The sequence below is a fragment of the Eucyclogobius newberryi genome, unplaced genomic scaffold, assembly GCF_026437365.1.
Source record: "Eucyclogobius newberryi isolate DKJ021-1_F unplaced genomic scaffold, fEucNew1.0.hap1 SCAF_4, whole genome shotgun sequence".
In the NCBI taxonomy this organism is placed as follows: domain Eukaryota; kingdom Metazoa; phylum Chordata; class Actinopteri; order Gobiiformes; family Gobiidae; genus Eucyclogobius; species Eucyclogobius newberryi.
In genome coordinates, this window is record NW_027316056.1 from 27,912,355 (window position 1) to 27,940,237 (window position 27,883).

The window sequence follows — 27,883 nt, forward strand, 5'->3', positions numbered from 1 at the left end:
GAGGATGGTTTTTGCTTTCAAGTTGCAAAGAGATTTTTACCCAGAATGTGTTTTTTTTTGCAAGCACATTGGGGGGATTTTGGGGGAACTGCGCAAAAGTGTCCGGATTGATGTAATAAAAGCAGCACACAGCATCACAGAAGAGCCAGTCTGTGTTAACAAAGCATTAAAACACAATATTTACATTATAGATATATTCTTATACGCCCCTGAATGATGCACAATAAATGTCAGATGTTACTGAAGTAAAAAACAAAACAAAAAAACAACAGACATAATAAAATATCCCAGTGATGTTGTCTTTACCCAACACTTACTACCCAAAACAACCATTCTGTCCAGATGTTTGTGCTTTAGTTTCCGCCGTGTAATTGTGCTTGGCTGTACTTTGATCAGAGGTGTTGTCGTCTTTATGCAGTACTTTCAGCAGACGGAGGCGCAGGAGAGGGGGACGAGGAGAGGGGGACGAGGGGGCTACTGTGCAAAGAGGAGGGAGAGTTCTGTGCCAGAGACCTGTGAAAATGTTTCCTATTTTAGTAGAAGTCTTATATGCATTCTGAAGATGTTATATAAGTTCCTTTTTTTGTGTGTGTGTGCGTGTTATGTTTGTGTGAATGTGACTACATGAGTACCCGGTGCTGGCTACTACAATGGCAAACACTTGAAGGTATCTTGTATTCTCTCATTGTAAAGTAATTAAAATGTTTTATACATAAAACACACGCTGGTGTTGTTATTTTTTGCGATTATAACGATTATATTGAACTAAAAATACAGTAAGTGTGTAAATATGAGTTGTTTATTGTCGGTTATTAGTTGAAAAGTGAGACAAAAATCAAAATGCTAAGCAACGTGGCATCAAACCATTGTATTTTACTGTTGGAAAAAAAAGGAAATTAAAAAAAGATGTGCATTTACTCATGAATTAGATGTTTTGTTGAAAAGTGTTTCCATAAAAAGAGATCTGCTTCTTGGAAATTCAGACGACTTCCTGTTTATGCAGCTGCGAAACTGGAATATTAAAAGCCAAAGTTAAAACGTGGTAGAAACAAAGCGAAATTATTGCACGGAATACAATTGACTGTTTTTTTTTATTATTATTATTTAACAACAAATAACTCTGAAAAATCAACAAGTCACTTCTCTGTCGTACACGTTCTGACACGCTAACAAACATTTCATTTCAAAACAGCGCTGCATAATTACTCTAAACAACATTCTTAAATATAGTATTCAAGTCTGACACAAAAAAATAAATTCTATTCATAGCGGAATGTCACTGAATTAAATTACACGGAAATAATAGGCGTTGGCTCATCGAAGGCTTGAAAACTTCAGGGCGTTTCAGTTTAAGTCACTTTGGTTCAGTTATATTAAAATGTGCCGCCCGTTCAAGTACAACATTCTCCAAAAAATACTTTTCCAGCGCAGAATAAACAAACACAAACTGACCCGCAATGATATAAATAAGCAAAATTAACAAATAAAAAGAGTAGTAATAGTGCCTTATCCCTTTGCATTCTTGCATAATGTATTTGATGATAAAACAGGACGTGAAAAATAAGTCGCAAACATAAAACAGAGGAAAATATTGCCATTGCTTTGGGTTTACACAGCATTTCATAGTGTTAATCCCCCAAAGACACGCACATATATCCTAAAACGAGTAGATGCGGGCGTGTCTCACAAGTGGGGCTGCGCAATTCTCGTTTGGGATTTTTCTGTATCGCGATAAAATTTGCGATATACGTGTAAAAATTTGGATTCTGGTCTGAGTGCGCGTCGTGAACAACTTCGGGAACATTTGCATTTGAGAGAAGACTGCGATAAGAACTGACAAACTAATCAAAGAGTCCGATCATGTCTGAAGCGGTCTTAACTCCAGGTACGACCAGACATTTCCATAAGGCAGGATATTTGTTCTTGGTGTAAATAATTGCAGTATGACAGTCGTGCCGTCTCAAACTGCCATGATGTTGAGTCAATTGCATTATAAGTCACGCAGCCCCCGCTTGGTAAGGAGCTAACCGTCACCACGAAAGAGGTGTATCTTTTCAAAAACTTCATCTCACACTGAATTTCTTGAAAAAGTCACTCGTTTCGCTTGCTTCGCCGTTCACATCAATTACAACTTACGTTTGCAGATTCCAGTTCATTTCAGTTCAAAAGGCAAGACGATTTCGTTCAAAAGCTCCGGTCCTGAGGTTCAAGCGTTAGGATGAGGGGAAACAGTAGTCGTCGGGGTCCAGCGGGGGTCAGACATAGTGCTGGGGCTTCTGCTGGGGGCTAGCTGCGGTCGCCCGGGTTTTAGCTGCCTCTTTAGCCTTCAGGGACCCCCGGAGCAGCCGCTGGGGCGCCTCTCCTGTTTGACCCAGAGACAACAGGTTACACAGTCTGCGGCGGGCCAACGACACACGGCGAGCTCAAGCCAATCACGTGAGGACGGTGAAGATGAGAAAATAGTCAAGTGGTTCAGTTCAATTTAAACAGATCGTGTGGTGTTTTTGCTTTAAAATGGGTCATTATAATATCATGTTACTGTTATTAGGCCCGAGCCCCAGCAGGGCGGAGGGCCTATTGCTCCCGCAACGCAAGTTTGGTGCCCCGTCGCCCCTGGCAAGTACAGTGAACTAGCCCATGCCGAAGGCATGGATCATGCATACTTACTCCTGCTATGACAGAAATAGTCAACAATTTGTGAATGGGCGTAGCCCATTCACAAATTGTTGACAACAGCAGCGCGAAGCGCTGCATTCCTCCAAAAACCCTCCTGGCATCGTCCTGTACGCGAGAATCCATGCCGCAGGCATGGGCCATGCTTGTATCTGCTCAAATCAATGGAAGTCTATGGGGAGTGGGCGGGGCATCCCGACGGAATAGGGAGTGACGAGCGCGTAAGCGCTCGTAATGATGATTCCACCCCATGACGGCATGGGGAAGGCTTAGAGCTTTCAAACGATGTATCATTTGTTTTATAGTGGAAACGGCTATATTGTTTTTGCTAAAAATATTATTATTTTTTTAATTAGGCCCGAGCGCCACAAGCTGGCGAGAGGCCTCTTAATCTCGTAAGGCCGTGCGAAGCACGGCTGCAAAAGTGCGCACGTAGTGCGCACGAAATCGAGCGCGAAGCGCTCGCCCACTTCCAAACACTCACTAACGCACTCCTTCACTCATGCACGCCCCGTGCATACTAATTAGTAGTAGGAAAATGGAACATTACCGTTGTAAACGGGCGAAGCCCGTGCAAAAGTGCGCACTAAACGAGCACTTTACATTGAGATATAAGCATGTAATGCAAAAAATGAACATTATTACTGTATAGAGGGCCAAAAACACAAAGTGGGCGGAGCCCACTCAAAATTAACGAAAGTACCTGTCAGTGACCAGGGACCCACACCATGAGGTAGGAAAGCGCGAGCGCGTTCCGAAAATGTATAGTTTATGATATTTGGAAAATGGGAAACATTGTTTTCGCATCGGAATATTATTAGGCCCGAGCCCCAGCAGGACGGAGGGCCTATTGCAACTGTTCGACCAAACATGCGGGCTGCTTTGGTACCCCGTCGCCCCTGGCAAGTACAGTGAACTAGCCCATGCCGAAGGCATGGATCATGCATACTTACTCCTGCTATGACAGAAATAGTCAACAATAACCCTCGTAATGATGATTCCACCCCATGGCGGCATGGGGAAGGCTTAGAGCTTTCAAACGATGTATAATTTGTTGTTATAGTGGAAACGGCTATATTGTTTTTGCTAAAAATATTATTATTTTTAGGCCCGAGCCCCAGCAGGGCGGAGGGCCTATTGCTCCCGCAACGCTGCGCCCGCATGTTTGGTACCCCGTCGCCCCTGGCAAGTACAGTGAACTAGCCCATGCCGAAGGCATGGATCATGCATACTTACTCCTGCTATGACAGAAAAAGTCAACAATGAGTGAATGGACGTAGCCCATTCACTCATTGTTGACAACAGCAGCGCGAAGCGCTGCATTCCTCCAAAAAATCTCCTGGCATCGTCCCGTACACGAGAGTCCATGCCGCAGGCATGGGCCATGCTTGTATCTGCTCAAATCAATGGAAGTCTATGGGGAGTGGGCGGGGCATCCCAACGGAATAGGGAGTGACGAGCGCGTAAGCGCTCGTAATGATGATTCCACCCCATGGCGGCATCGGGAAGGCTTAGAGCTTTCAAACGATGTATAATTTGTTGTTATAGTGGAAACGGCTATATTGTTTTTGCTAAAAATATTATTATTTTTTATTTTTTTTATTGTTCTTCTTCTGCGCTTTGATCTCTAATTTGACCCCCTGAACATGCTCAAAAACTCACCAAACTTTGCCCAAAATTCAGAATCGGCGAAAAATTAGATTTTTTCTGGGCCATTTTTTTTTCGTTCAAAAATGGCGCGACAGCGCCACCGACAAAAGTCAAAATACATTGCGCCTATGGGAGACGCCCCGAGGTCAACTTTGTCGTAGAGCTACGAAATTCGGAACACACATTCCTCTCGTGAGGACAAAAAAAAATATTATTGTGGCCACGCCCCCAGATTTACCCTATGGCCGCCATCTTCCTTTGAAAATGAAAACACGCTGTGTTAGCCATTTTGTTCACGTCAAACTTTGACGAACTCCTCCTAGGGCGTTTTGCCCACCGACTTCAAAATCGGCGTACGTCCTCTGGACAAGTGGGGCATCTAAAGTTATCCAATTTTTTGAGATACCTTTTACGGTCTGTGTGAGGCGCAGCCGCAAAGTTGGACAACTTATTTTGGAATATTGCAGATCTAAAAATTGCTCCCATTTGATCAAAACAAGTCCGATTAGGACCAAATTTGAATCAGTTGTTAAACTTTCTAGTTTGGACCAGTTTAGGCTGACAAAATTGAAATGGCCGCGATAGCGCCCCCTACAGAGTGACCTTTAAATTAACATTGAAGGTCAAAAATTTGTTTTACCAAAATTGTCTAAACTTTACCCAAAATTCTATTTTGCCGTCCCGATCACAAAAGCCAATCAGACAAATGCCTTAATTTTTACGGCGTAGTCGTAGCGATGACAGAAACATCCCATGTTATCCCTATGGGAAAACCACATTTTTATGTTTCACACTTTAACGAACTCCTCCTAGTAAGTTTTGCCCACCAACCTCAAAATCGGTGTACGTCCTCTAGACAAGTGGGGCATCTAAAGTTATCCAAATTTTAAGGATAACTTTTACGGTCTCTGTGCGACGGAGCCGCAAACGTTTCCCAGAATCCTGACTATTTGGCCTTCAGAGTAGCCTATAAACAATAGAGTTTTTCCAAATGACATGATAATTTGCACAAAATTCTAATTTGCCATCCTGATCATACAAGTATGAGAGCCAAAGTCATATTTTGTACGGCGTAACCGTAGCGATGACAGAAACATCCCATGTTATCCTTATGAGAAAATCGTAGAATCGCTCAAATCACCACATTTTTACGCTTCACACTTTAACGAACTCCTCCTAGGGCGATTGTCCGCTCAAACTCATATTTGGGGAAAATCATCTACACAAGCGGGGCATCAAAACTTATCCATATTTTTATTCCAAGTGTCACGGTCTCTGTGCGGCGGACCCGCACATTTGACCGACATTTGTGTTTATTTCCACTGGATTGGCCATGTCCAATGTGTCGCCGTCTGTCAAGTTCTTTTTTAATTCAACACACAATAAGGGCGCCATCTTTATCAAGTCGAAAGCGCAGAGTCGGAAGGCCGGCGGCCCGCGAGGGCCGTTGGATGCCGCTTGCGGCTTTAATTCTTTCTTCTTCTTCTTCTTCTTCTTCTTCTTCTTCTTCTCGGGACCAACCCCCCTATTTTTCACCCAGTGAACATTGACGAAAAGTCACAAAAATTTGCACACCTCTAAAAATCGTGCCTCTCTACATTCTGGCTATTTCCCTTTTCTAAAATAAAAAATTGGCGCGTCAGCGCCCCCAAATGTACCAAAAATGCATTGAGAGATGGGAAATGACCCAAAAAAAATCTGATCGTAGAATCATGAAATTTGGCGCAGAGGTAGATGGTGACAAGAGAAGTAAAAAATATTATTACGGCAACGCCGTCCGCCCAACCAAATGTCGGCCATATTGCTTCAAAAATGGCTAAACATGACTTCGGAGTTTTTCCAAACGTCGTACTTTTACGAACTCCTCCCAGGGCGTTGGCCCTAAAAAGCTGAAATTTGGTGAAAATGCTACTGAGGAGTGGGACATCAAAAGTTATCCAAATTACATTGATACCTCTCACGGTCTCTGTGCGGCAAAGCCGCAAACTGTAGCAAGAATTTCAGAAATCTCCCAAATTTAACATTTCTGCCGTTTGCGCAGATAAAGTCCGAATTGCGTCAAATTAGAATCAGTTGTTAAACTCTTTGCCCTAAACCTACTTGAAGTGAAATAAATTAATTTGGAGCCACAGCGCCCCCTACAGATTTTATATGGAGGTTAAATATTTAGTTTTGTGAAATTATATGAAATTTGACACACAACTCAATTTTGGCATCCCCATCAGAAAAGTCAATGAGACCCATGTCATAATTGTTATGGCTTTGCCGTAACGATGACCGAAACCTTCCATGTTATTCCAATGGGGAAATCGCCAGAACATGTTTACACTTTAGACTTTCACAAACTCCTCTTAGGGCGTTAGACATATTAACCTGAAATTTGGTGAGACTCATCTTCAGGGGTGGACCATCAAAAGGTATCCACATTTTTATTCAAAGAGTCACGGTGTCTGTGCGGCAAAGCCGCACATTTTGCCAAGAATTCAAAATAAAATTGCTTTTTGATGGTAAAACAAAGGGGAGAAGATGTGACAGCGTCACAGATTCAGCAGTAGGCGTAATAAAAGGACAATTGGGGCGCGTTAGCGCCCCCTCCTCTTGCGGCGTGGCGGCGGCGTAGCGAGGGCCGATCATTGCCGCTTGCGGCTATATTTTTTATTATTTTTCTTGTTCTTCTGCTTTTTGAGCTCTAATTTAACCCCCTGAACATGCTCAAAAACTCACCAAACTTTGCCCAAAATTCAGAATCGGCGAAAAATTAGATTTTTTCTGGGCCATTTTTTTTTTCGTTAAAAAATGGCGCGACAGCGCCACCGACAAAAGTCAAAATACATTGCGCCTATGGGAGACGCCCCGAGGTCAACTTTGGCGTAAAGCTACGAAATTCGGGACACGCATTCCTCTTGTGAGGACAAAAAAAATATATATATTGTGGCCACGCCCCCAGACTTACCCTATGGCCGCCATCTTCCTTTGAAAATGAAAATACGCTGTGTTAGCCATTTTGTTCACGTCAAACTTTGACGAACTCCTCCTAGGGCGTTTTGCCCACCAACTTCAAAATCGGCGTACGTCCTCTGGACAAGTGGGGCATCTAAAGTTATCCAATTTTTGGAGATACCTTTTACGGTCTGTGTGCGGCGCAGCCGCAAAGTTGGACAACTTATTTTGGAATATTGCAGATCTAAACATTGCTCCCATTTGATCAAAACGAGTCCGATTATGACCAAATTTGAATCAGTTGTTAAACTTTCTAGTTTGGACCAGTTTAGGCTGACAAAATTGAAATGGGCGCGATAGCGCCCCCTACAGAGTGACCTTTGAATTAACATTGAAGGTCAAAAATTAGTTTTACCAAAATTGTCTAAACTTTACCCAAAATTCTATTTTGCCGTCCCGATCACAAAAGCCAATCACAAAAATGCCTAAATTTTTACGGCGTAGTCGTAGCGATGACAGAAACCTCCCATGTTATCCCTATGGGAAAACCACAAAATCTCTCAAATTACCACATTTTTATGTTTTACACTTTAACAAACTCCTCCTAGTGCGTTTTGCCCACCAACCTCAAAATTGGTGTACGTCCTCTAGACAAGTGGGGCATCTAAAGTTATCCAAATTTTAAGGATAACATTTACGGTCTCTGTGCGACGGAGCCGCAAACGTTTCCCAGAATTCTGACTATTTGGCCTTCAGAGTGGCCTATTAACAATATAGTTTTTCCAAATGACATGATATTTTGAACAAAATTCTAATTTGCCATCCTGATCATAAAAGTATGAGAGCCAAAGTCATATTTTGTACGGCGTAACCGTAGCGATGACAGAAACATCCCATGTTATCCTTATGGGAAAATCGCAGAATCGCTCAAATCACCACATTTTTACGCTTCACACTTTAATGAACTCCTCCGAGGGCGATTGTCCGATCAAGTTCATATTTGGAGAATATCATCTACACAAGTGGGGCATCAAAACTTATCCATATTTTGATTCTAAGTGCTACGATCTCTGTGTGTCGGAGCAGCAAATATATGTCAGAAATGGGAAAACCGAGAAATCTCTAAAATGACCACATTTTTATGCTTCACACTTTAACAAACTCCTCCTAGTGCGTTTGGCCCACCGACCTCAAAATCGGTGTACCTCCCCTAGACAAGTGGGGCATCTAAAGTTATTCAAATTTTATGGATAACATTTACGGTCTCTGTGCAGCTGAGCCGCAAACTTTTCGCAGAATTTGGACTATTTGGCCTTCAGAGTGGCCTATAAACAATAGAGTTTTTCCAAATGACATGACATTTTGCACACAATTCTCATTTGCCATCCCCAAATTAAAAGTATGGGAGCCAAAGTCATATTTGGTAAAGCGTAGCCGTAGCGATGACAGAAACATCCCATGTTATCCTTATGGGAAAATCGCAAAATCGCTCAAATCACCACATTTTTATGCTTCACACTTTAACAAACTCCTCCTAGGGCGATTGTCCGATCAAACTCATATTTGGGGAAAATCATCTCCACAAGCGGGGCATCAAAAGTTATTCATATTTATATTCTAAGTGGTACAGTCTTTGTGTGGGCGGACCCGCAAATAGATGTCACAAATGGGAAAACAGCGAAATCTCTAAAATGTTCACATTTATGCTTCACACTTTAACAAACTCCTCCGTGGGCAATAGCTCGATCAAGCTTAACTTTTGGGAATATCATCTACACAAGCGGGGCATCAAAAGTTATCCATATTTTTATTCCAAGTGCTACGGTCTCTGTGCGGCGGAGCAGCAAATTTGACTGACACTTGTGTTCATTTGCACTGGATTGGCCATGTCCAATGTGTCGCCGTCTGTCAAGTTCTTTTTTAATTCAACACACAATAAGGGCGCCATCTTTATCAAGTCGAAAGCGCAGAGTCGGAAGGCCGGCGGCCCGCGAGGGCCGTTGGATGCCGCTTGCGGCTTTAATTTTAAATTGTATTTCAAGATGAAATGTCTGTTCTTGGTCGTGGATTTGATCAAATACATTTCCCCCCAAATGCGACTTATACTATGTTTTTTATTCTCTATTTTGCATTTTTTAGCTGGTGCGAGTTATAGTCCGGAAAATACGGTAGTTGCTTTTCCAAAATATCTTCTTGGTATTTACAATATTACAGTATCTGAACCTACTTTGCTGTAATAAAGGGAGAAATAGTAACCTGTATATTGTATTTTTCTACTTCCTTTAAATGTCTATATCACTGTTTTGATGCTGCAACAACATGATCAGGTACAGCATGACAAGGCAGAGTCACCCACTAAAGGCACATGTTTTGCAGATAAATAAAATGTAAACTAATAAATAAATATGTCCGTCATAGTGGGCATGCATGTCGGGCTGGAATATTCTGATAAAACATACAAACCTAATAACAAAACAGTCGTAAATAAACTGAATAATACATCACTGTGATATTATTTAAATATCCAAACCTTGAATGATATGTCTTTAAGTATAAACCCTTTACTCTAGCTCCCCTTTGTGTCGAACAGGCTCACAACTGATCCTCTAGTTCCTTCACAGGGGAAAAATAAAAGAACACTGTGAGTCTATTTGTGTCTGTCCTCACACCTGCTCCTGTAGCTCCAAATCTGCCCCAAAACTACTGGAGTCACAATCCACTGAGGCAGCTCCTTCTTATACACAAGGTAGAGACAAAGCAGCTCCTTCTTATACACAAGGTAAAGACAAAGCAGCTCCTTCTTATACACAAGGTAAAGACAAAGCAGCTCCTTCTTATACACAAGGTAAAGACAAAGCAGCTCCTTCTTATACACAAGGTAAAGACAAAGCAGCTCCTTCTTATACACAGGGTAAAGACAAAGAAGCTCCTTCTTATACACAAGGTAAAGACAAAGCAGCCCAAACTGTGGCTTTCAAGCTCTTATCGAGATGTGTTTCCACTGCTGCAGCTGGAGGGGGCGACACACCGATCGCTCATGACTGCCGCTATGCTAAAGCTAACAATTGCATCTGTAACGGGTAAGAAAGTCCTTTGGGAAAAATACACAGGGGGGGAACTAATTCTACCATTTCTGCCGCAGGTGAACAGAGACTAGCCACTAGAGGGTGCATTTCTACAGACTCCTATAGAGCGTCACGTGACATCCAGAGCTAGCACACTTACCCCGACACCGATGCCCATCCCTGCGTCCCGGCCACACAAGGGCAGAGGCACAATTGACAATGAAAGAGACCCCTCGGAGGAGAACTCTCTCAATAATTGGAGATTTTATCATTTACTAAAAATACTGTATTTTCCGCACTATAAGGCGCACTTAAAAGCCTTTAATTTTCTCAAAAAATGCCTTATAATCCAGAGCGCCTTATATATGGATTCATTCTGGTTGTGCTTTCTGACCTCGATGTGATTTGGTGTGGTATACGTTTTGATTCAGTATATATAAAAAATTATCGAAAATAGACCATTCATTGACAGTGCGCCTTAAAATCCAGTGCGCCTTAGTGTGGAAAATACGGTAGGTGTTTTGCTGATTCAGTGCTAAGCAATTTAGACAATGCCATGAAGAAACCACACATTTATTAAATTATTAACAATGATCTAAATTTCATAGTGTCATTGTCAATTTAAAGTGGTCTTTTCCCAGTTTGTGACTCTTGCATCGTTAAATTCATTACATACCTTGTAAATTAGTCAGTGCATATTCCAGCCCTTTCATTGCCTTTGTCTGGTTACTCTTGAAGCGAGCCGATCCAAATTCCTGAGGGTAAAAAAGCGAAACATTTCAATAACAGGATTAATTAGATCTGAATTATTATTTTTCAGTTTGACCCATTTTAGAATATGCCGGTGAATGATAAAAATGATTTAGTACATTTCTAGGGGCATAGATTGTGACTGTAACATCTCTCAACTATTATTCTGTGAACAGTAATTAAAGTCGACGTACCGAAACATAGAGACATTGATAACTTTAAAAATTATACCTGAATAGGCCTGGAGAAGCCGTAAATGCGTGAAGAAATCCAGGCTTCTCGTTTGAGCTGAGTGGTGGCTGGCTGCTCTTCGGAGTCTGTGAAGATACATCGTTCTTCCACCGACTGAGAAAACAGATAAAGAAACAGTTTTGTCTGCAGCTGCTATAAAAAAAATAATGATTTGAGTTTGTGAAAAGGCACCGAAAAAGCAAATGCAGTGAAAACTGAGTCTCCATTCTTTAAACAAAGCATTCTTCTTCAGTGCCGTTTTAATCATGTTTATTCTATAAACACGGAAACTAAACATGGACTTGGCCAGAACTAAACCAGGACTGGAACAGAACCAAATAAGGTATTCACCAGGACTAAACTGGGCTCAAACTAGAACCTAATCAAGTATGAACACACTCTTCTCTTTTTGGTTGTTAAGGAAAATATCCGGACATGTGACTTTTTAATTTGTGTTAAAACAAGTGAACTGTGTTGAAGGACTCTTTGAAGGTCATTTGGTCTGAAACAACAGTCTGTCTTATGCTAATTTAAAATGATTGTGCCGAAGCTGCCCTGACCATGAGTGTGGTATGGTTCAGGTTCCAGGTGTAGATGGTCATGCTCCTGTTGATGGGGTCCACAATGGAGTCCTCCACAATGTAGACGGAGCGAGAAATGCCAGACGGGAAGAAGCGCTCCGCCCAACGAGGCAGACGATTGGTCTTCATCAGAAGACGTCTAGAGAGGAGCTGGTGGTCCGCAGTTACCTCCCGATACACTACATCCTCTGTCAGGACATGTGTGCTGATAACAGAGCAATAAAACACTAACGTCAAGTGCAAATCCACAAAATAGCACAGCATTGTATTGACTATTAGGTGGCATAGCTGCACTGTAATTACTATTTAATATACAAAGTTATCATCATAGTATTGTCTCAGATTTACTGTTGAGAAGTAACTAAATACATGAACTGAAAATACACATTCAGAGTACTAATTCTGAGAAAGGTATAACTCTTAACAGTCTCTTTCATTTGGTGGTATTCAGAATTAGTTCTAAAGTCAAAGGAATACATTGTGTCAAACAACTCTCGTGGTGAGTGCATGTAGGAATTTATCCTCTATCCTCTAATCAATGATAAATAAATGCATAACAAACTGTTTTAATCTTATGTTGTGTTTTTACAATGTTATAATAATGAAACTAATGTGAAACTACTGTAAGTATTCAGAATACAATACTCTGATTGGGCCGTGTAATAGAATACTTTATAAATACATTTTAATGTATACAGTAGTCCATCCTTCATTCCTTGTTAGATCAAAGTTGTCAGAGGACATCATTCGATGTTGTTATTGACAGTGTCATAATGTAATAGATGAGTACCTGAAAGGATTGGGGTATCTCAGCCAGAAAGCAGACACCACGTGTTCCCAGGCACTGTGGATGTCTGTGAAGCTGCAGAAATACTTGACCATCTTTCTGATGTTGATGACCCTGATGGATGTGAACTACAGAAGCTGAAGGCTGGTGTGTTGACATCCACAGTGCACTACAGCTCTGCTCCGCTCTGTTCACAAGGATATAAGGCATTGTATTTATTTGTAGTATTGCCAATTAATATGCAACATTTATCAAACTATACCTTTAAGTACACTTAATATGCATGTCTACACGCCCTCAAAATCTTTTTTTTAATGACTCTTATACATCCTGTTTAATAACATTGTAGTAACAACTAACTCATCCGTTTCTACCCTTTAACCCGGTTTGCTTGCTTTATTAGTGAAAAGCGGTGTCAACATTAATCTATTAGGGAGTCAATTAGCTGTGACATAAGCTGAGCTCTACAGTTTATGAATAACTAGCCTTGACCATTAGCCTGTGGTGTACACGCCGGTGAAAAACAACGCAACTCGAGTGAGAGGAAACAGAGAAATTACCCAAAGCCGTATGAAGTGGTCGATTCATGTCCAAAAATGCAGACTTGGTGTTTAAATTGTGCGATCTAAAGTGCGATACTGTTTTACGTGTGTGCGCAGGCGACCGACGGAAGAGGACACAGAACGGACCGTGACGCTACTTCCGCTTTGGATTTCGCAATAAAGCACGCGAGCACAAGCGGACAGTTATTTCACAGATTAATCGTTAAAGGGTCAGTGAAGGGTCAGTGAACACACAGATAATTAATGACAGAAATATTGTGCAAAGTTGTTCTGTATGTCGTGGAAAATAGTTCTTTGCGGTTTTGCCTGTGGCTGCAAGTGTTCGTTTGTCCAGTGAGTGTCGCTGTAGCAGTTTGCCTCAGTAAAACGCTGCAGGTGCGCTCTTTGCACTCTCGTTGGTTGGTTGTGGGTACATTTCTCCGTGGGGAAATCGTCCTCCATGGTGTCATTGTAGCTCTTGGAGGTTGAATACTAAATAAAAGAAATGTCTGGATACACGCCAGACGAAAAGCTGCGCTATGACCAGCTAATAAAGCTCCGGAGGCAGTGGCTGAAGGACCAGGAGCTGAGCCCGAGGGAGCCCGTGCTGCAGCCCAAGCCACTGGGCCCCATCGCCAAGTTCTGGGCTGGCTTTTTGGAGCCCAAGAGCTTGTGGAGGATTTACGTGAGTGCCTCGGACAAAGTGATAGTTTGGGCTTGAATTGAAAAGAAAAAAACGAAATGAGTTCAAGCTGCGCGATCTCATGTTTGTTTTGGTCATTTCTGAACATGTCTGTGGCGTGCTAGGCTAAGACGTTACTCCTCTTTCATGCAGCATCTTCAGATCAAGTCGTATTGAAAATATTGTTACTTTATTGTCAAAAAGCAATGACAAATTTATAATAAACTTGTTCATATAGCCTGGTAAATACTATATTCTTAAATGTATATCGGCCAAGAAACTAGAATTCAACTTCTAGCGCTAAAATATATATATAATTATGAGGAAACGAAGAATCTACTGAAATAATCATCATCATAACACCATCTTTGAGTTCGATTCTATCTTCATTCCTTTTTCTTTTCATACAATTTGATGTACATAATTTACGGTGTAATTTAATGCTTATATCACATAACTTAAATCATGTAATGTTTGCTATTTGTTTACTTTTTGTGCAGGAAAGTTAATATATTTTGTAATACATTTTAATTTACCAATATTTTTTATCTGTGGCAGACTCACAAAGCATACAAAGGAGGGGTTTTCACCTTAACGCGGCTTCTCATACCAGCTTGGCTCGTTCACTACTATGTCAAATACCACGTTACCGTAAGTAATATCTAATATAAATATAATATAAAACTTTGTATGTCTGTCAAATGTCTTTCACGTTTCTTGTTTGTCCCCTGCAGCAAAAACCATATGGTATTGTTGAGCTCAAGCCAAAACTCTTTCCTGTAAGTAAATTGAACTTGTTCTTCTTTTTCTATACAACCAATACATTAAACCATGCAAAAATGCTCTGCTTGTGTTAATGACTGACTTGTTTTGTTCCATCTTTCTGTTGTTAGGGTGATACAGTCATGGAGACCGGAGAAGTTATTCCAGCTCTCCCTGAGATCCACGGTCATCACTGAAGTTCCATTACCATCCTCTTTGGTGTCTGTTAATAATTGTGAATAATAATTAAATATTGTAACATTTATCACAAACCTTGCTGTTCTATTCTGTGTGTGTCTAATTTATAATTAGAATAAGGAAACTATTTTTTTGGTTATTCTATATCAGACAAAAGATAAGAAACAGATCTATTGTTCGATATGAAATGCCGCGCGCTCTCTGTGCTGATCAAATGTGCTGGACAGAAACAACTCAAATAGGGACCAAAACATATATAGCAGGATAAATGTACTGTATGTACCCCAAAAATAAAATAAGTACAACACAATGCAAACAAATCCTAAAATAAATATCAATATAAAAAATCCCCAAATGCATGTAATTTAAATAAAAATAAGTGTTGAGTAAAAGCATTTATATTAATTTATTTTTGAATGTACATTTAATTATTCTCTGGAGGGTAAAACAAAATATCTAAAAGAACTCAAATGACGAACGTACAAAAGATGCAACCTGTGAATCGTGCCGAAAATGTTATAATTTTTCTTCATTGTGTTTTATGGAGGTTGGTATGCAAGTGTTACATTACCAGACTTTACTCTTTAGACTTTATACCAGAGCTGACTCTTCTTTGGTACTTCACCAAAAAAAACTAAATGCTGTTGTTGCTGTTGTTGTTGTTGTTGTTGCTTTATGGCGGTTGGCATCCAATTGTTGCATTTGAAAAAATGAAAAACATTTCAGTCCAGTGTGGCTTGCACTTGTAATGCTGTGCAAGCCATTGCAAGTGACTGCCTATTTTGTGAAGAACTTTGTGGAAGTTCTAAATCTGTGTCAGCGTACAGTTGCCATGATGATGTCACCAAGCAACAACAACAACCATAAAGTCTAAAGACCAAAGTCTGGCGGTAATGTAACACTTGGATACGAGCTGCCATAAAACACCAAAGAAGAATGAAGTCTAAAGAAAAGAATAAAGTCTAAAGAATAAAGTCTGCAGGTAACGCTTCACTTGGATACCAACTGTCATAAAACATTGTCCCCATGTGTGTACAATAAAGGATTATCTTATCAACAACCAAAGAATAAGATTTGATACACTTTGCTATTATTATTATTATTCTTATCTTATCTTATCATAACTATTCATTATCATTAATTGTTCTATGTTGCACCATAACGCCGAAACAAGTTCCTATGTTTGTGAATTTTTTTCACTGACAATTGGCAATGGTCCTGGTCCTGGTCCTGGTCCTGGTCCTGGTCCTGGTCCTGGTCCTGGTCCTGGTCCTGGTCCTGGTCCTGGTCCTGGTCCTGGGTGTGTGCAGTGCAGTCGCCGGCAGGGGTCACTGTAGAGCTCTAAACTCGTCTTTACAGCGCCGGCGCAGTAGAAGGAGAGCGGGGGAAGTGTTATGAAAGGTTCACTTCACTTCGGGTACGAGAGCAACTGTTCTGGACTGGCACAATGTGAGAAAACACCTCATTACGACGAAGGCAATACAGCGACCAACTAATCACGTTTTGAGGAAAGTCAGAGGTAATGTTTACTGATGAACATTTATCCACCGTTCTTTCGAAAAACAATCAAAACTGTCTCAGCTACTGTAGCGGCAGCTAAGCTAGCTAACAATGCTAACGACAGATGAGCGCGTAAAAAGAAAGTATAAATGTTGAATAATATCATCTGTAATTGGTAACGCAGCTTAAATTTTAAATACGATATTGGGCGGTTAAAAAACAAAACGGACTCTGCCGCTAATCCCACAACAACGACAAACGTAATGAAGCTATACTTTGTATTAGTTTTAACTCTGTAGCGTTAATGAAGACATGTCCTCTTCTATCTGCTCTTACTTCATTCAGTATGAGGCGTCACTGAGAACATGTTATATGAGTATTCCACCAATATGTTCAGCCTTGAACATATTGTTGCTTTTTTATAGTTTTTCTTATTGATATATTTCCACAGACCATGTCTTCAATCAAGCTGGCCCTGCAACACAACCAGAGTCGTGACAAAAGAAAATCAGGAGAGATGTCCACAGAAGTTTCCCCAGACTCCAAGTGCCCCATCTGTTTGGACATGTTCAACAACATCTCATATTTGGACCTTTGTCTACACAAGTTCTGTTTCCGCTGCATTCATGAGTGGTCCAAGAACAAAGCCGAGTGCCCACTATGCAAACAACCCTTCAATTCCATCTATCACACTATAAAGTCAGAGCAAGACTTTAAGAAGTATGACTTGAAGCCTGCAGATAATGGCTCGTTTGGGACACTTGGGGGAGTGCGCTTTAGGTACCGCACTACTCTGACAGGCGTTCATCGAGGGTTGCACAGGACAGTCGCACCCCCGGAAAATGGAGTCATGTTTGAGGCTTCAGCGAATCGACCGCCACAAAGGCAAGACCGCTACATCCACCGCATCATGACAAAACTGGCTGCTCAGAGGAGAGCAGCGAGTGAGGGGAGATCTTTTAATAATTTGAGAGAACAAGAAATGATCAACTTCAGGAAGGAATTGTACCGTCAAGGTATAAGAGTCAGGGCTGTGCGGGACGGCGACCGATCTCGGGAAATTTCTGCAGAGTTTTTCAGGAGAAATCCCGCCTGCTTACACAGACTTGTGCCGTGGCTAAAAAGAGAACTGACGGTGTTGTACGGTGCCCACGGATCTTTGGTCAACATAGTGCAACACATTGTCATGTCGCGCATCATTCGCTATGATGTGGACGATGGGGCCATGTTAGAAGAACTCAGGCCATTTCTTCAGGGTTGTACGGAACACTTTCTGCACGAGTTCATGAGCTTTGCCAAGTCGCCGTTTAATATGGAAGCGTATGACCAGCATGCGGTGTATGACTATGTAGGCCCTTCGTCCACTGATGAAAACAGCTCTAACTCATCTGTGATTGCGATATCAGAGGATGAGGAGCGGTCAGTAGAGTTAGAGCCACCTGAGGACTCCACTAACATGAGTCAGTCCAGGTGGGACGATGAGACGCCCGGACCCTCCTACTCCGCCCAGTCAGAGCCCGGTCAGGTCAAACCGCTCTCCCTTCCCGATTCAGACTCGGACACCAGTTTGGGGGAAGACTTCGGCTTTCAGGCTCCTGTGGAAACTGCAAGCCCTCTTAACCAAAAAGAAGAGACTCAGCGCAACGAGTGCTTATCTTCTGACAGCGAGGACTGCGTAATAGTGAGCGTTATCAAACCCACTACCGAAAGGACTCCAGAGCTTGTCCAACTTTCTTCGAATTCCTCCGACGATTCGGCTGCTGAAGATGACACAGAAAGGCTCGGTTTGCCTCAACACATTCGTTTCACAAGTGTCAGTCCTGCGGCATCACGAAGTAGCAGTCCAGTCGAGTGCGGCGTGCCAGAAAAAAGGGGAAATGTTCCTCAACCTAATATGAAAGAAAGTTATAAGACCTCATCGCTGACCAAGCGGAGGGCACATACGTCTGAAAAGAGGAACCAAGAGACGCACAGAGATGCAGATAGATCAAAGAGCAGGGAGCAGAGGACGAGGAGAAGATCCCGAAGCAGAGAGCGGAGAACTCCAGAGAACATCTACAGCCGAGACAGGGGTCATTCGTACTCCAACAGAGATGACTATTACTCGTACTACAAAAGGAGAGATAGCCGCAGCACACATTCAGGGAGCTATCACTACCACGACAGAGAGGTTCGGCACGGTAGATATACTCGGTCCAAGAGCCGAAATAAAGAGTTTAGGCGCGGTGACGGAGGACGCACAAAATCCAGAACTTATTCCAGCAGCCGGTCCCCTTCAGTGAAAAGAAAGTCTCACCACGAAAAGCCCGGCGGGAAGAGAAAATACAAAAGCAGGCACTTGGAGCAACCTCGTGATGATGCTAAGAGCGATTTGCCAAAACATAGGAAAAAAAGCAAAGATAAGGAGCACAAAAAGGACGTAGAGCTCAACCGTTCAGAAAACTCTCCCGATAGAAGCAGACGGCACCGCAAGAAGAAGAAAAAGCACAAGAAGAAAAGCAAAAGACATAAGAGTAGTGAGCGTAAAGAGAAGCGCGCGGCTAATAGTGTCATCACCATTGACAGTGATAATTGTGTGGAAGAGACCCAGGAACACTCTCTCAGTAAAGCTACACCACCAGCTGAGCCCACTCCTCCTCTGGACACTGACACCACTGAAGCACTGTTGGATTGACCTTCAAACACGAAAACCTGCCTAGTCTTTTAAATTCAAAGTATGTTAATATGCATAAAATATTTTTAGGGCTGGATTATGTACAAATGTCTTGGGGTGGTTTTATTATTGCTTTAATTTGTGTTTTAACTATAATGGTGCGTCCACACCGCGGCGTCAAAGCGACACTTTGAAGCTGCAGTGTGGTAAGAATGAATGTGGAAGTGCCACTAAACAAAACCTATGTTTTCAAAAGTGCCGTTTTTATTTGCATTTGATCATAATGCAATTGATTTATACCATTTTAAAGTGGTGACAAAACAAAAAACAGTGTATATAATTGTGTTAATTATTTTGGGGATACTTGCAAAGCTGTGTTTCTATTGAAATTTATATTTGTAATAAATTATCCCATTGCATTTTGTGTTCAATGTTGTTTTAATAGTGTTTAATTGTTGCTGATATATAGGACCACTGAAGTAGACCTTTTCAAATCCACTTAATGGGAACAATTGAAGTGTAGAAAATACATTGTACATAGAATTTATATGCACTTAATAGTATTTTTGCTTATATCCATTTACTGTCTACTTCACATTCCTCGTGCTTTTATTTTGAAGAGCTACGGAAAGACATGTGGACTTGCCCCCCGGTTTTGAATAACGGATGTTGCCAGACTAAAGACTAATTTCTTCCGGAACATGGGAGAATAACTACTTTTAACCAAAAAGCAAGTTTATTTGAACATGGCATCGTCTCAAACAATTAAGGTAATACCAGTTAATGCAAGATCATCTTCTGAGTCGTGCTTTTTGAGGTATGATGCGGCTCTCCAGATGTAAACCAGGCAGTGAAGCACTGCCACAGAAAGAAGTGCCAAAAATAACCAAGTAGCTATTAGCATGTCATTTTGCAAAAGTCCTTAGCTTGCAGGTACTGAATGGTGTGACACCAGATCCTGTGAGGGTCACGCAGCGGGGCAGCACGTGGTCTGCATGCACCACATACCTTTGTCTCACAGGAGCTGTTTATGAAGTAGGATTAGAGCAGGCACATCCTACTGACAAGCAGCACGAGATATCTAGGTTAGTTGTTTAGCTCAGTGGTCCTCACTTTGTACACGTTTGTAGCTTTGATAATGAGCTCACACGTGGAGGCTGTCAACATGACATCAGTCAATTGGCAGCATCATCTCAGAAAAGTGTCCATTAAGAAGACTTCGTCTGCAATTATTCATAAGAGGTGGATGATGTCTAACAAGTTTCTTTTTAATAGTTGAAATGAGAAATGCCTTTGTCATGGCTTTGTGTTTGTAGAGCATCTTTAGAATATAAGCTCTTGAGCACAAGACGAAATGGAAGATGTATATATATTTCACAGGGCCATGATCATTCTGCTTTTCTAATTGGACAAAACAAACATACAGTTTGCAGCGTTAATTAGACAACCATTTCTAATAGAGGTCTACAACATGAGAGGGTTGGCATGCTCATTTTTATTTGTTAGAGCTAAATGCCTCTGCATTAAACATTTGTTTTACTCGTAAGGTTATGTATATTCCAGTTTACTTTTTAACTATTGAATACTCTATGTATTGTGGTGGTGCAGATTGGGATAATTGGGGGCTCTGGCCTGGATGATCCTGATATCTTGGAGGGACGCACCGAGAGATATGTTGACACTCCATATGGAAAGGTTTGTCTTTAGAAACGACTTTATTCTCAAAGCTTTTATAGAATCATTATGCGACTTAATCTTTTCAACAGCCATCAGATGCTCTTATTCTGGGAAAGATCAAGAATGTTGAATGTGTTCTCCTCGCAAGGTAAGACGCTTTATGTACGAGTGGCGCCATCTAGTGGTCACTTGTTAACTGCGCAGGCCTTTTTTTGAAATATCCAGGATGAAAAATTGGAAATTTATAAAACAAGAATCTTAAAACATGTACATAACAAAGAGAGAGATTAATATCTAATCTAAATTATAGTATAGAATGATTTTTTTTTTAATTACATTTTTTGCTTGCCTTTGTTTTTTGTGTCATTTGTATCTAGACATGGAAGACAGCACACCATTATGCCCACAAATGTAAACTACCAGGCCAATATCTGGGCCCTGAGAGAAGAAGGCTGCACACATTTGTTGGCGACGACTGCCTGTGGCTCGCTGCGAGAGGAGATCCAGCCCGGAGACATTGTCATCATTGATCAGTTTATCGACAGGTCAGTGAGGGCCACACTTTTAATAGCTGTGAATGGGAAATGGAAAATTGGAACAATACAACTAATACTGCGATTCCCTGCCAGTACAAACCCCTGAAAATAATAATTGACCATTGGGTGAGTGTGGTTGTTGGTTGGTATTGCTTAAAACGTGTCTCTAGTGAAAGTGTCTCTCAACCCTGTGACTGACTGGTCCAGAGTGTAACGCTGAAACATTAGTAAGGAAAAACATGGAGCTCACTTCAAACTGTCTCTCACTATTTGCTTTCTTACTGTTTACGAATGACAAACACCACCAAAGGCGTTTCCAGCTGTTGATATCATTTGCCTGGATCAGCACAAGCTTCCACTTATCACAAATGTCATATGTGAAGCTTTCTTAGCACATACGTGTTTAGAGTCCGTGACCTATTTGGGTCATGTACAGACACTGTTTATGTTTGATTATTCTTTTGTCTTTTATTTTGTTTCCCTGACCTTCCCACGCAGCTCACTGACTTTATAGAGTTGCTGTGTGAGACATAGAGACCGTAGAGTGAGTTTACTTCCACTGCTATTACGCTGAAGTCAAGGTTTCCTGTGCAGTGGGAACCGTTTAAAACTTGATGTTACTGCAGTGGCACAGCAGCTCGGGGCGTTGTAAGTGTAGTGTCATTGTGACATTCCACCTCAGGCAGAAGCTCACGCCACCCTCAAGACGAGCGTGGCAGCAAGGACATGTGTATTTTAGGACTACTACATTTCCTTCCTGTCTCATATTTCATAGTGTGTCCGCTTTTGTTGTTGTTGTTGTTGTTGGAAGAATTTCTGTTATTTCACTGGTTCTGTGCAAAGAGGCGGTAACCCAAAGAAACGACCGGTTGTCATTGTTAATCCTTTACTCCACCTGGTCCAAAGCCTACTTTCTCACCAATGCACAGCCCCTGGGCCATACATCTATCCATTATGTATAACATGCTGGAAGCCCAGCCCCGTGGGAGCCATGAGCACTTAGCTGATAGCACAAATTCCACACTATAACTTAATATGTGCAATGATGGCTCTAAATGGATCCTCTTTTTCATGGGCTGCTGCTTGGATGCCATCATGCACTGGACTGCATCATGCTGCCAGTGGCTTTGTTTGCTCATGGCACTGAAGCCAACAAATGGCCCGAATCACAAACAAGATCTGAAAAAAAAGGAAGTTGCTAATATGGGCTTGTTCAGACTTGTCCAGCAACATGTGACAAGTTTATTGACAAAGCAATGAAACTACAAATGTCCCATATCAGCATTTGTCTTTTGTAGTAACTGTTTAAAGACACATTTCTAAAAAGAAAACACGTTTAGTCTAAACTTAACCCAGAAAAGAGCTCAGCTTAGAATTTTCAGACTCTGTTACTATGGTAACTTTCTCCTATCTCATTTACTTACTACTGAGGATTAATGATAACTTTTATAAAGTCATATAATTCATCAAATAATTGTATAAAAATGTATACATTTATTAAGACTTAATATTCAAGGCCTATTAATTTCTGTATACTATATCATAGATTTACCAGTACAGAGTTTGAGACAGACTTCTAATGTTGGCTAAACATGAAGGTTCAAGTCGCCGCCACAGACGAGGGTTCCACAAAGTGCTGTCTTCACTGATCTTCACTCCAAATATCCAAATACAAACCTTTCTAATATTTGCCAAAATTCTGCAACATTTAAATTAAGAAATTAATAACATTTTACATACATATGAGAATGTTCTTAAAGATTTTTTAGCCCACAAAATAAGCATTTCAGTTGATTGCAAACTCTGAAGTTGCTTTACTTCATTCATACCTTGTTATTGAGGGGACATGGACATTGATAAATCAGTGCTAATACAAAACAACGCGTTGTATACAGTTGTGATAGATACTGCATGCGTAGTGTTAACAAAATTAGAAGGTTTGCAGTGAACAGACTCTATTGTTTGTTCCAGGATAGCCGTTAGACCCCGTGCCAATTTGCCCCTGACACAGTCACAAAGAGCTGGAGGGATTAACGGTCTTACTTTACTCTGCTCCAACCACTGAAATCTAGTTATGGTTTGGATCATTATAGCACATTTACTGCTGTAGTAAGTAAAGCATGTTGTGTAAATAAATCAAATCAAATCAATTTATTTTTGTAAGGCCCAAAATCACAACAACAGTTGCCTCTGAGGGCCACAGGGAGAAATGAATCAACAATGTCTGTGGTGGCGATGAAAAATAAGCAGCACTGCGTTTGAAAAAGCTGCTAAAATGTGCTATGAGAAGGCATTAGTTGATGGAAATAAGCAGGTTTGTTGTTTGGTGGATGTACAGGACGACTAAGAGAGCTCAGACTCTGTACGATGGGCAGCAGAGCAGTCCTCCTGGAGTGTGCCACATCCCCATGGCCGAACCATTCTGCAACAAAACAAGAGAGGTGATTACTATGGAAAGTCCTGTGTATTCTGTCGGCATACGGAATACACAGGACAATATCTGGTGCATTGGCAGGTTTTGATGGACGTGGCGCGGAGCCTTGGGATCAAGTGTCACGTGAGGGGGACCATGGTCTCAATCGAGGGGCCGCGTTTCTCCTCCCGAGCAGAAAGCCTGATGTTCCGTCAGTGGGGCGCCGACGTCATCAACATGACCACTGTGCCAGAGGTGGTGCTCGCCAAAGAGGCCGGCTTGAGCTATGCTAGCATCGCCATGGCAACGGACTATGACTGCTGGAAGGAGCACGAGGAGGCGGTGAGTCCAAAATGGCACAAGAAAATGGCACAAGTTGTATATCAAAGTTCTCTCTCTCTGTTAACTCTCGTAGTCAAATGCTCGAAGTCAAAATGTGATGTTTTCCTCCGATGGATGAATTTAGTTTTTGAATACAAGTTACAACATATTGCTCATGATAAATATAGCTGTGAACGGTTTAAACGCCATTGCATTATGTGGTACTTGATACCCTATACAATGAATACTTTTATAATTGTTCAAACTTCTAATGTAAGTGTTATTTCGAGTGTCAGTAAGTGGCGTGTTCCACCACATACAGTCTTTAGGCAACTGTTGCATTAAACCATGTTCAGGAAAGTTAGAAAATATAATTGTTCCTCCATCTAAAGTTTGTAGCATCTACTTAAGTTCTCACACAGTCCTCACAGCATTTGGAGGCCTTGTTTGTCCCCGGACGGTTACATAATCTGCACATTAACCACAGAGCGTCTGTGCTCGTGGCCCGCGCAGCGTGTGAGGAGGGGATTGTCCCTTTTGTCACCGATGGCGTAACTCGTAACTTCACTTCCGACTTTGCCACAGCTGACCCTTTGCCCCTCCTGCTGCTCCCGCCACATCCTTCCGCCCACACTGTCCTCTCCCTCCACCGCACCACCTCCTGTACCCCCCCCCCCCCCCCCCCCTCCCATGCCTCAGCCCGCCCCCTCACACACTCTGGGAGCAGCGTTTACCGTCTCCGGTGGAAGCGGCGGTGGAAGTGATTGAGTCACATTGAGTCATCGCGGGTTCACTATCTTCATCCGTGCAGGCCGCGCCAAAACATCACTTGTATTTCAGACGTGTCGAGAAAACAAGGACGCGTGCAAGTCCGGCGAGATGCAGGGAAACGTTGAGAAGCAAATCTGTCCTGAAATGTCCTAAATGGTGTTAATGCTGTTTATGTGATGTGAAATTGATCAACTACAGGAGACGTGCAGCTGGCTAATGGATTGCTGATTCAATCTGGTAGGAAATAGTTTATGTGGCTGTAAAGCTAATACAATTTCTGCAACTGATCCCGGAAATCAAGGCCGGTCCAAGATAAGAGACGAGATAATGTGTACGAAATATACCTCAAATACAATCTCCCCGTGTATGCACGAGGGGTGGCAATATATAAGTTAATATCTATATGACAGTAACACTATATCCCGATAACAGTAATCACACGATCTTATGTCAATTCAACAGAAACGTGTTAAAAAAAATGGCTTCAAACATGTTGGTTGAGGTTTAATTGAATGAAATAAACAAAATAATGAATTTGATTATCAGACAAATGTGAAATGTTTGTAAAAATGAATCACAAAAGTGCAGAAATATCCCTCTTTTCAAGGGAAAGTTTACAAAAAAAACGTTTTGTCATTTTTATTTTTTCAATCAATTTTAATTTTGTAGCATTTTCACTATAAATTATAAACTCCATATTCAACTTGCGCACGCCTTCAAAACAACATTATCTAATATCTACATTTCGACGCCTCTAAAACGCACTGTATATTTTAACGCAGAAAGTCATTGGTTTCAAAGAATAATTTAAACCATTCACTCTGTCAAATCAGATAAGACATTTTCCTGAAAACGGTCTTGAAAATGTGTCCACAAACATATCATTTACGTGCAAAAACTGTGCATAAACCCTTTATAAACATTTCATTTATTTCCTTTGAGTCTGAAAGGAGTCGTTTATTATTCCGTCAGTGAAACGAGGTGAATCATTGGGTGAAGTTGGTGTTTTTTTTTCGTTTCCTTTTCCAGGTCTGCGTCGACAACGTGCTCAAGACGATGAAGGAAAACGCAAACAAGGCGAGCAGCATCCTCTTGACAGCCATACCTCAGATCAGCCAAATGGACTGGGGACAGACTCTGGCCTCCGTGAAAGTAAGCATTCGACATTATTAGCGTGTGATGTAAAAATGCTGTTCGCTCTTTTGTTTTCTTTTCCAGACGATGGCCCAATCTGCAGTTATGTTACCGAAACACTGAGACTGAGCCGGGACTTTTGTAAAACATTTTCTCTGGGGTATTTCTGGAAAAAACCTGAGAAATGTGAAGGACTTTTGTGTCTGAAAAACTCTGATTTAGAAGTTGGCCTTAGTTTCACTATTAGCTTTTTTGTATTCCTTTATTGATGAAGATGACGATTATATCAGCGATTTGTTTCAGCTAAAACACAACTACTCACATATGTCATACATTTTAAAATATCCAGTCTCTAAATCCACTTCATACTGACGTTTTGATTTCCATTTCTGTTCAATTACTGTCTCCATCAGTATTATTTTCAATGATTAAAACACAAATCACACTGTATGCGGAATCTGGTGGATTTAATACTGCTAATTCTTTTACTTTGGAGTCTTGTAAAAAGGCATGTTGACATATTTGCTTTGTGTCATATTTAAAACAAACAAAACGGTTTTCTTTGGAAGATTTTAATTACTGTACCAATTGTTTTACATGTACAATTTGCCGTATCTGTCTTCACTTTGGTTTTCACGTTTGCCTGCAATAAAGTGCTCCATAAAGGGCCAGTGCCAGCCGCATTTGTGTGCAAAATGTTTCCTTAATTATGACAAACCAGTGCCTTTCTTGTTATTACTACAGTCACTAATAAATAATTGCTTTGTGTTATTGTGTGTAAGGGGCCTTGAGGCCTCTTTCAGTCCCGCGGACCCTTCTCCAAAGCCAGGATGTTTATATGTTGTCCAGGACCGCGACCACGTCTGCGTGACCACTGAGTTTTGCCAAGTCGATGGCTCGAAAGTCATTGTTGTCTGTGACGTTGGGGTCCGCCTGAAATTCGACCAGGAGCCGCACCGTGTCCACGAAGCCCGTCCTGGCCGCGTCGTGCAGCGGCGTGGTGCCCGTGCTGGGGTCCCGCACGTTCGGATCGGCGCCGTGCTTCAGCAGCAACTGCGCCACGGGGACGCTGCCCATCATCATCACCTGCACCAGAGACACACAAAGTCAGCTCCACCATCACCAGAGACGCACAAAGTCAGCTACACCAGCACCAGAGACGCACAAAGTCAGCTCCACCATCACCAGAGACGCACAAAGTCAGCTCCACCATCACCAGAGACGCACAAAGTCAGCTACACCAGCACCAGAGACGCACAAAGTCAGCTACACCATCACCAGAGACGCACAAAGTCAGCTCCACCAGCACCAGAGACGCACAAAGTCAGCTACACCAGCACCAGAGACGCACAAAGTCAGCTACACCAGCACCAGAGACGCACAAAGTCAGCTACACCAGCACCAGAGAGGCACAAAGTCAGCTACACCAGCACCAGAGATGCACAAAGTCAGCTACACCAGCACCAGAGACGCACAAAGTCAGCTACACCAGCACCAGAGAGGCACAAAGTCAGCTACACCAGCACCAGAGACGCACAAAGTCAGCTACACCAGCACCAGAGACGCACAAAGTCAGCTACACCAGCACCAGAGAGGCACAAAGTCAGCTCCACCAGCACCAGAGAGGCACAAAGTCAGCTCCACCAGCACCAGAGACGCACAAAGTCAGCTACACCAGCACCAGAGAGGAACAAAGTCAGCTACACCAGCACCAGAGACGCACAAAGTCAGCTACACCAGCACCAGAGAGGCACAAAGTCAGCTCCACCAGCACCAGAGACGCACAAAGTCAGCTACACCAGCACCAGAGAGGCACAAAGTCAGCTACACCAGCACCAGAGACGCACAAAGTCAGCTACACCAGCACCAGAGAGGCACAAAGTCAGCTCCACCAGCACCAGAGAGGCACAAAGTCAGCTACACCAGCACCAGAGACGCACAAAGTCAGCTACACCAGCACCAGAGACGCACAAAGTCAGCTCCACCAGCACCAGAGACGCACAAAGTCAGCTACACC

At 42.0% G+C, this 27,883-nt stretch overlaps 5 protein-coding genes across 5 annotated transcripts in view; 3 read left to right on the forward strand and 2 right to left on the reverse strand.

Annotated features, from left to right (window-relative positions):
- Window positions 1-2,121: 2,121 nt before the first annotated feature.
- prelid1b (PRELI domain containing 1b) lies at window positions 2,122-13,329 on the reverse strand. Its single transcript, XM_072462797.1, has 6 exons — window positions 13,238-13,329; window positions 12,681-12,864; window positions 11,870-12,095; window positions 11,310-11,423; window positions 11,005-11,083; window positions 2,122-2,362 (listed from the first exon to the last, which is right to left on the reverse strand). The coding sequence occupies exons 2-6, from the start codon at window positions 12,770-12,772 to the stop codon at window positions 2,256-2,258; spliced, it is 618 nt and encodes a 205-aa protein (XP_072318898.1). The 5' UTR covers window positions 12,773-12,864; window positions 13,238-13,329; the 3' UTR covers window positions 2,122-2,255.
- Window positions 13,330-13,612: 283 nt separating this feature from the next.
- On the forward strand, window positions 13,613-14,935 carry ndufb6 (NADH:ubiquinone oxidoreductase subunit B). Its single transcript, XM_072462687.1, has 4 exons — window positions 13,613-13,904; window positions 14,460-14,552; window positions 14,636-14,680; window positions 14,795-14,935. The coding sequence occupies exons 1-4, from the start codon at window positions 13,725-13,727 to the stop codon at window positions 14,858-14,860; spliced, it is 384 nt and encodes a 127-aa protein (XP_072318788.1). The 5' UTR covers window positions 13,613-13,724; the 3' UTR covers window positions 14,861-14,935.
- Window positions 14,936-16,213: 1,278 nt separating this feature from the next.
- Window positions 16,214-19,433, forward strand: toporsa (topoisomerase I binding, arginine/serine-rich a). Its single transcript, XM_072462819.1, has 2 exons — window positions 16,214-16,380; window positions 16,813-19,433. The coding sequence occupies exon 2, from the start codon at window positions 16,816-16,818 to the stop codon at window positions 19,033-19,035; it is 2,220 nt and encodes a 739-aa protein (XP_072318920.1). The 5' UTR covers window positions 16,214-16,380; window positions 16,813-16,815; the 3' UTR covers window positions 19,036-19,433.
- Window positions 19,434-19,658: 225 nt separating this feature from the next.
- mtap (methylthioadenosine phosphorylase) lies at window positions 19,659-26,214 on the forward strand. Its single transcript, XM_072463286.1, has 8 exons — window positions 19,659-19,784; window positions 20,623-20,709; window positions 20,781-20,839; window positions 21,069-21,236; window positions 23,566-23,668; window positions 23,743-23,982; window positions 25,762-25,884; window positions 25,951-26,214. The coding sequence occupies exons 1-8, from the start codon at window positions 19,761-19,763 to the stop codon at window positions 25,987-25,989; spliced, it is 843 nt and encodes a 280-aa protein (XP_072319387.1). The 5' UTR covers window positions 19,659-19,760; the 3' UTR covers window positions 25,990-26,214.
- A 135-nt stretch (window positions 26,215-26,349) lies between these two features.
- cdkn2a/b (cyclin-dependent kinase inhibitor 2A/B (p15, inhibits CDK4)) overlaps window positions 26,350-27,883 on the reverse strand; it is a 2,893-nt gene continuing 1,359 nt past the window's right edge. The window contains exon 2 of the mRNA XM_072463288.1: window positions 26,350-26,952. Within this exon, the coding sequence (XP_072319389.1) occupies window positions 26,701-26,952 (252 nt within the window). The 3' untranslated portion in view covers window positions 26,350-26,700. The remainder of the gene's footprint in view (window positions 26,953-27,883) is intronic.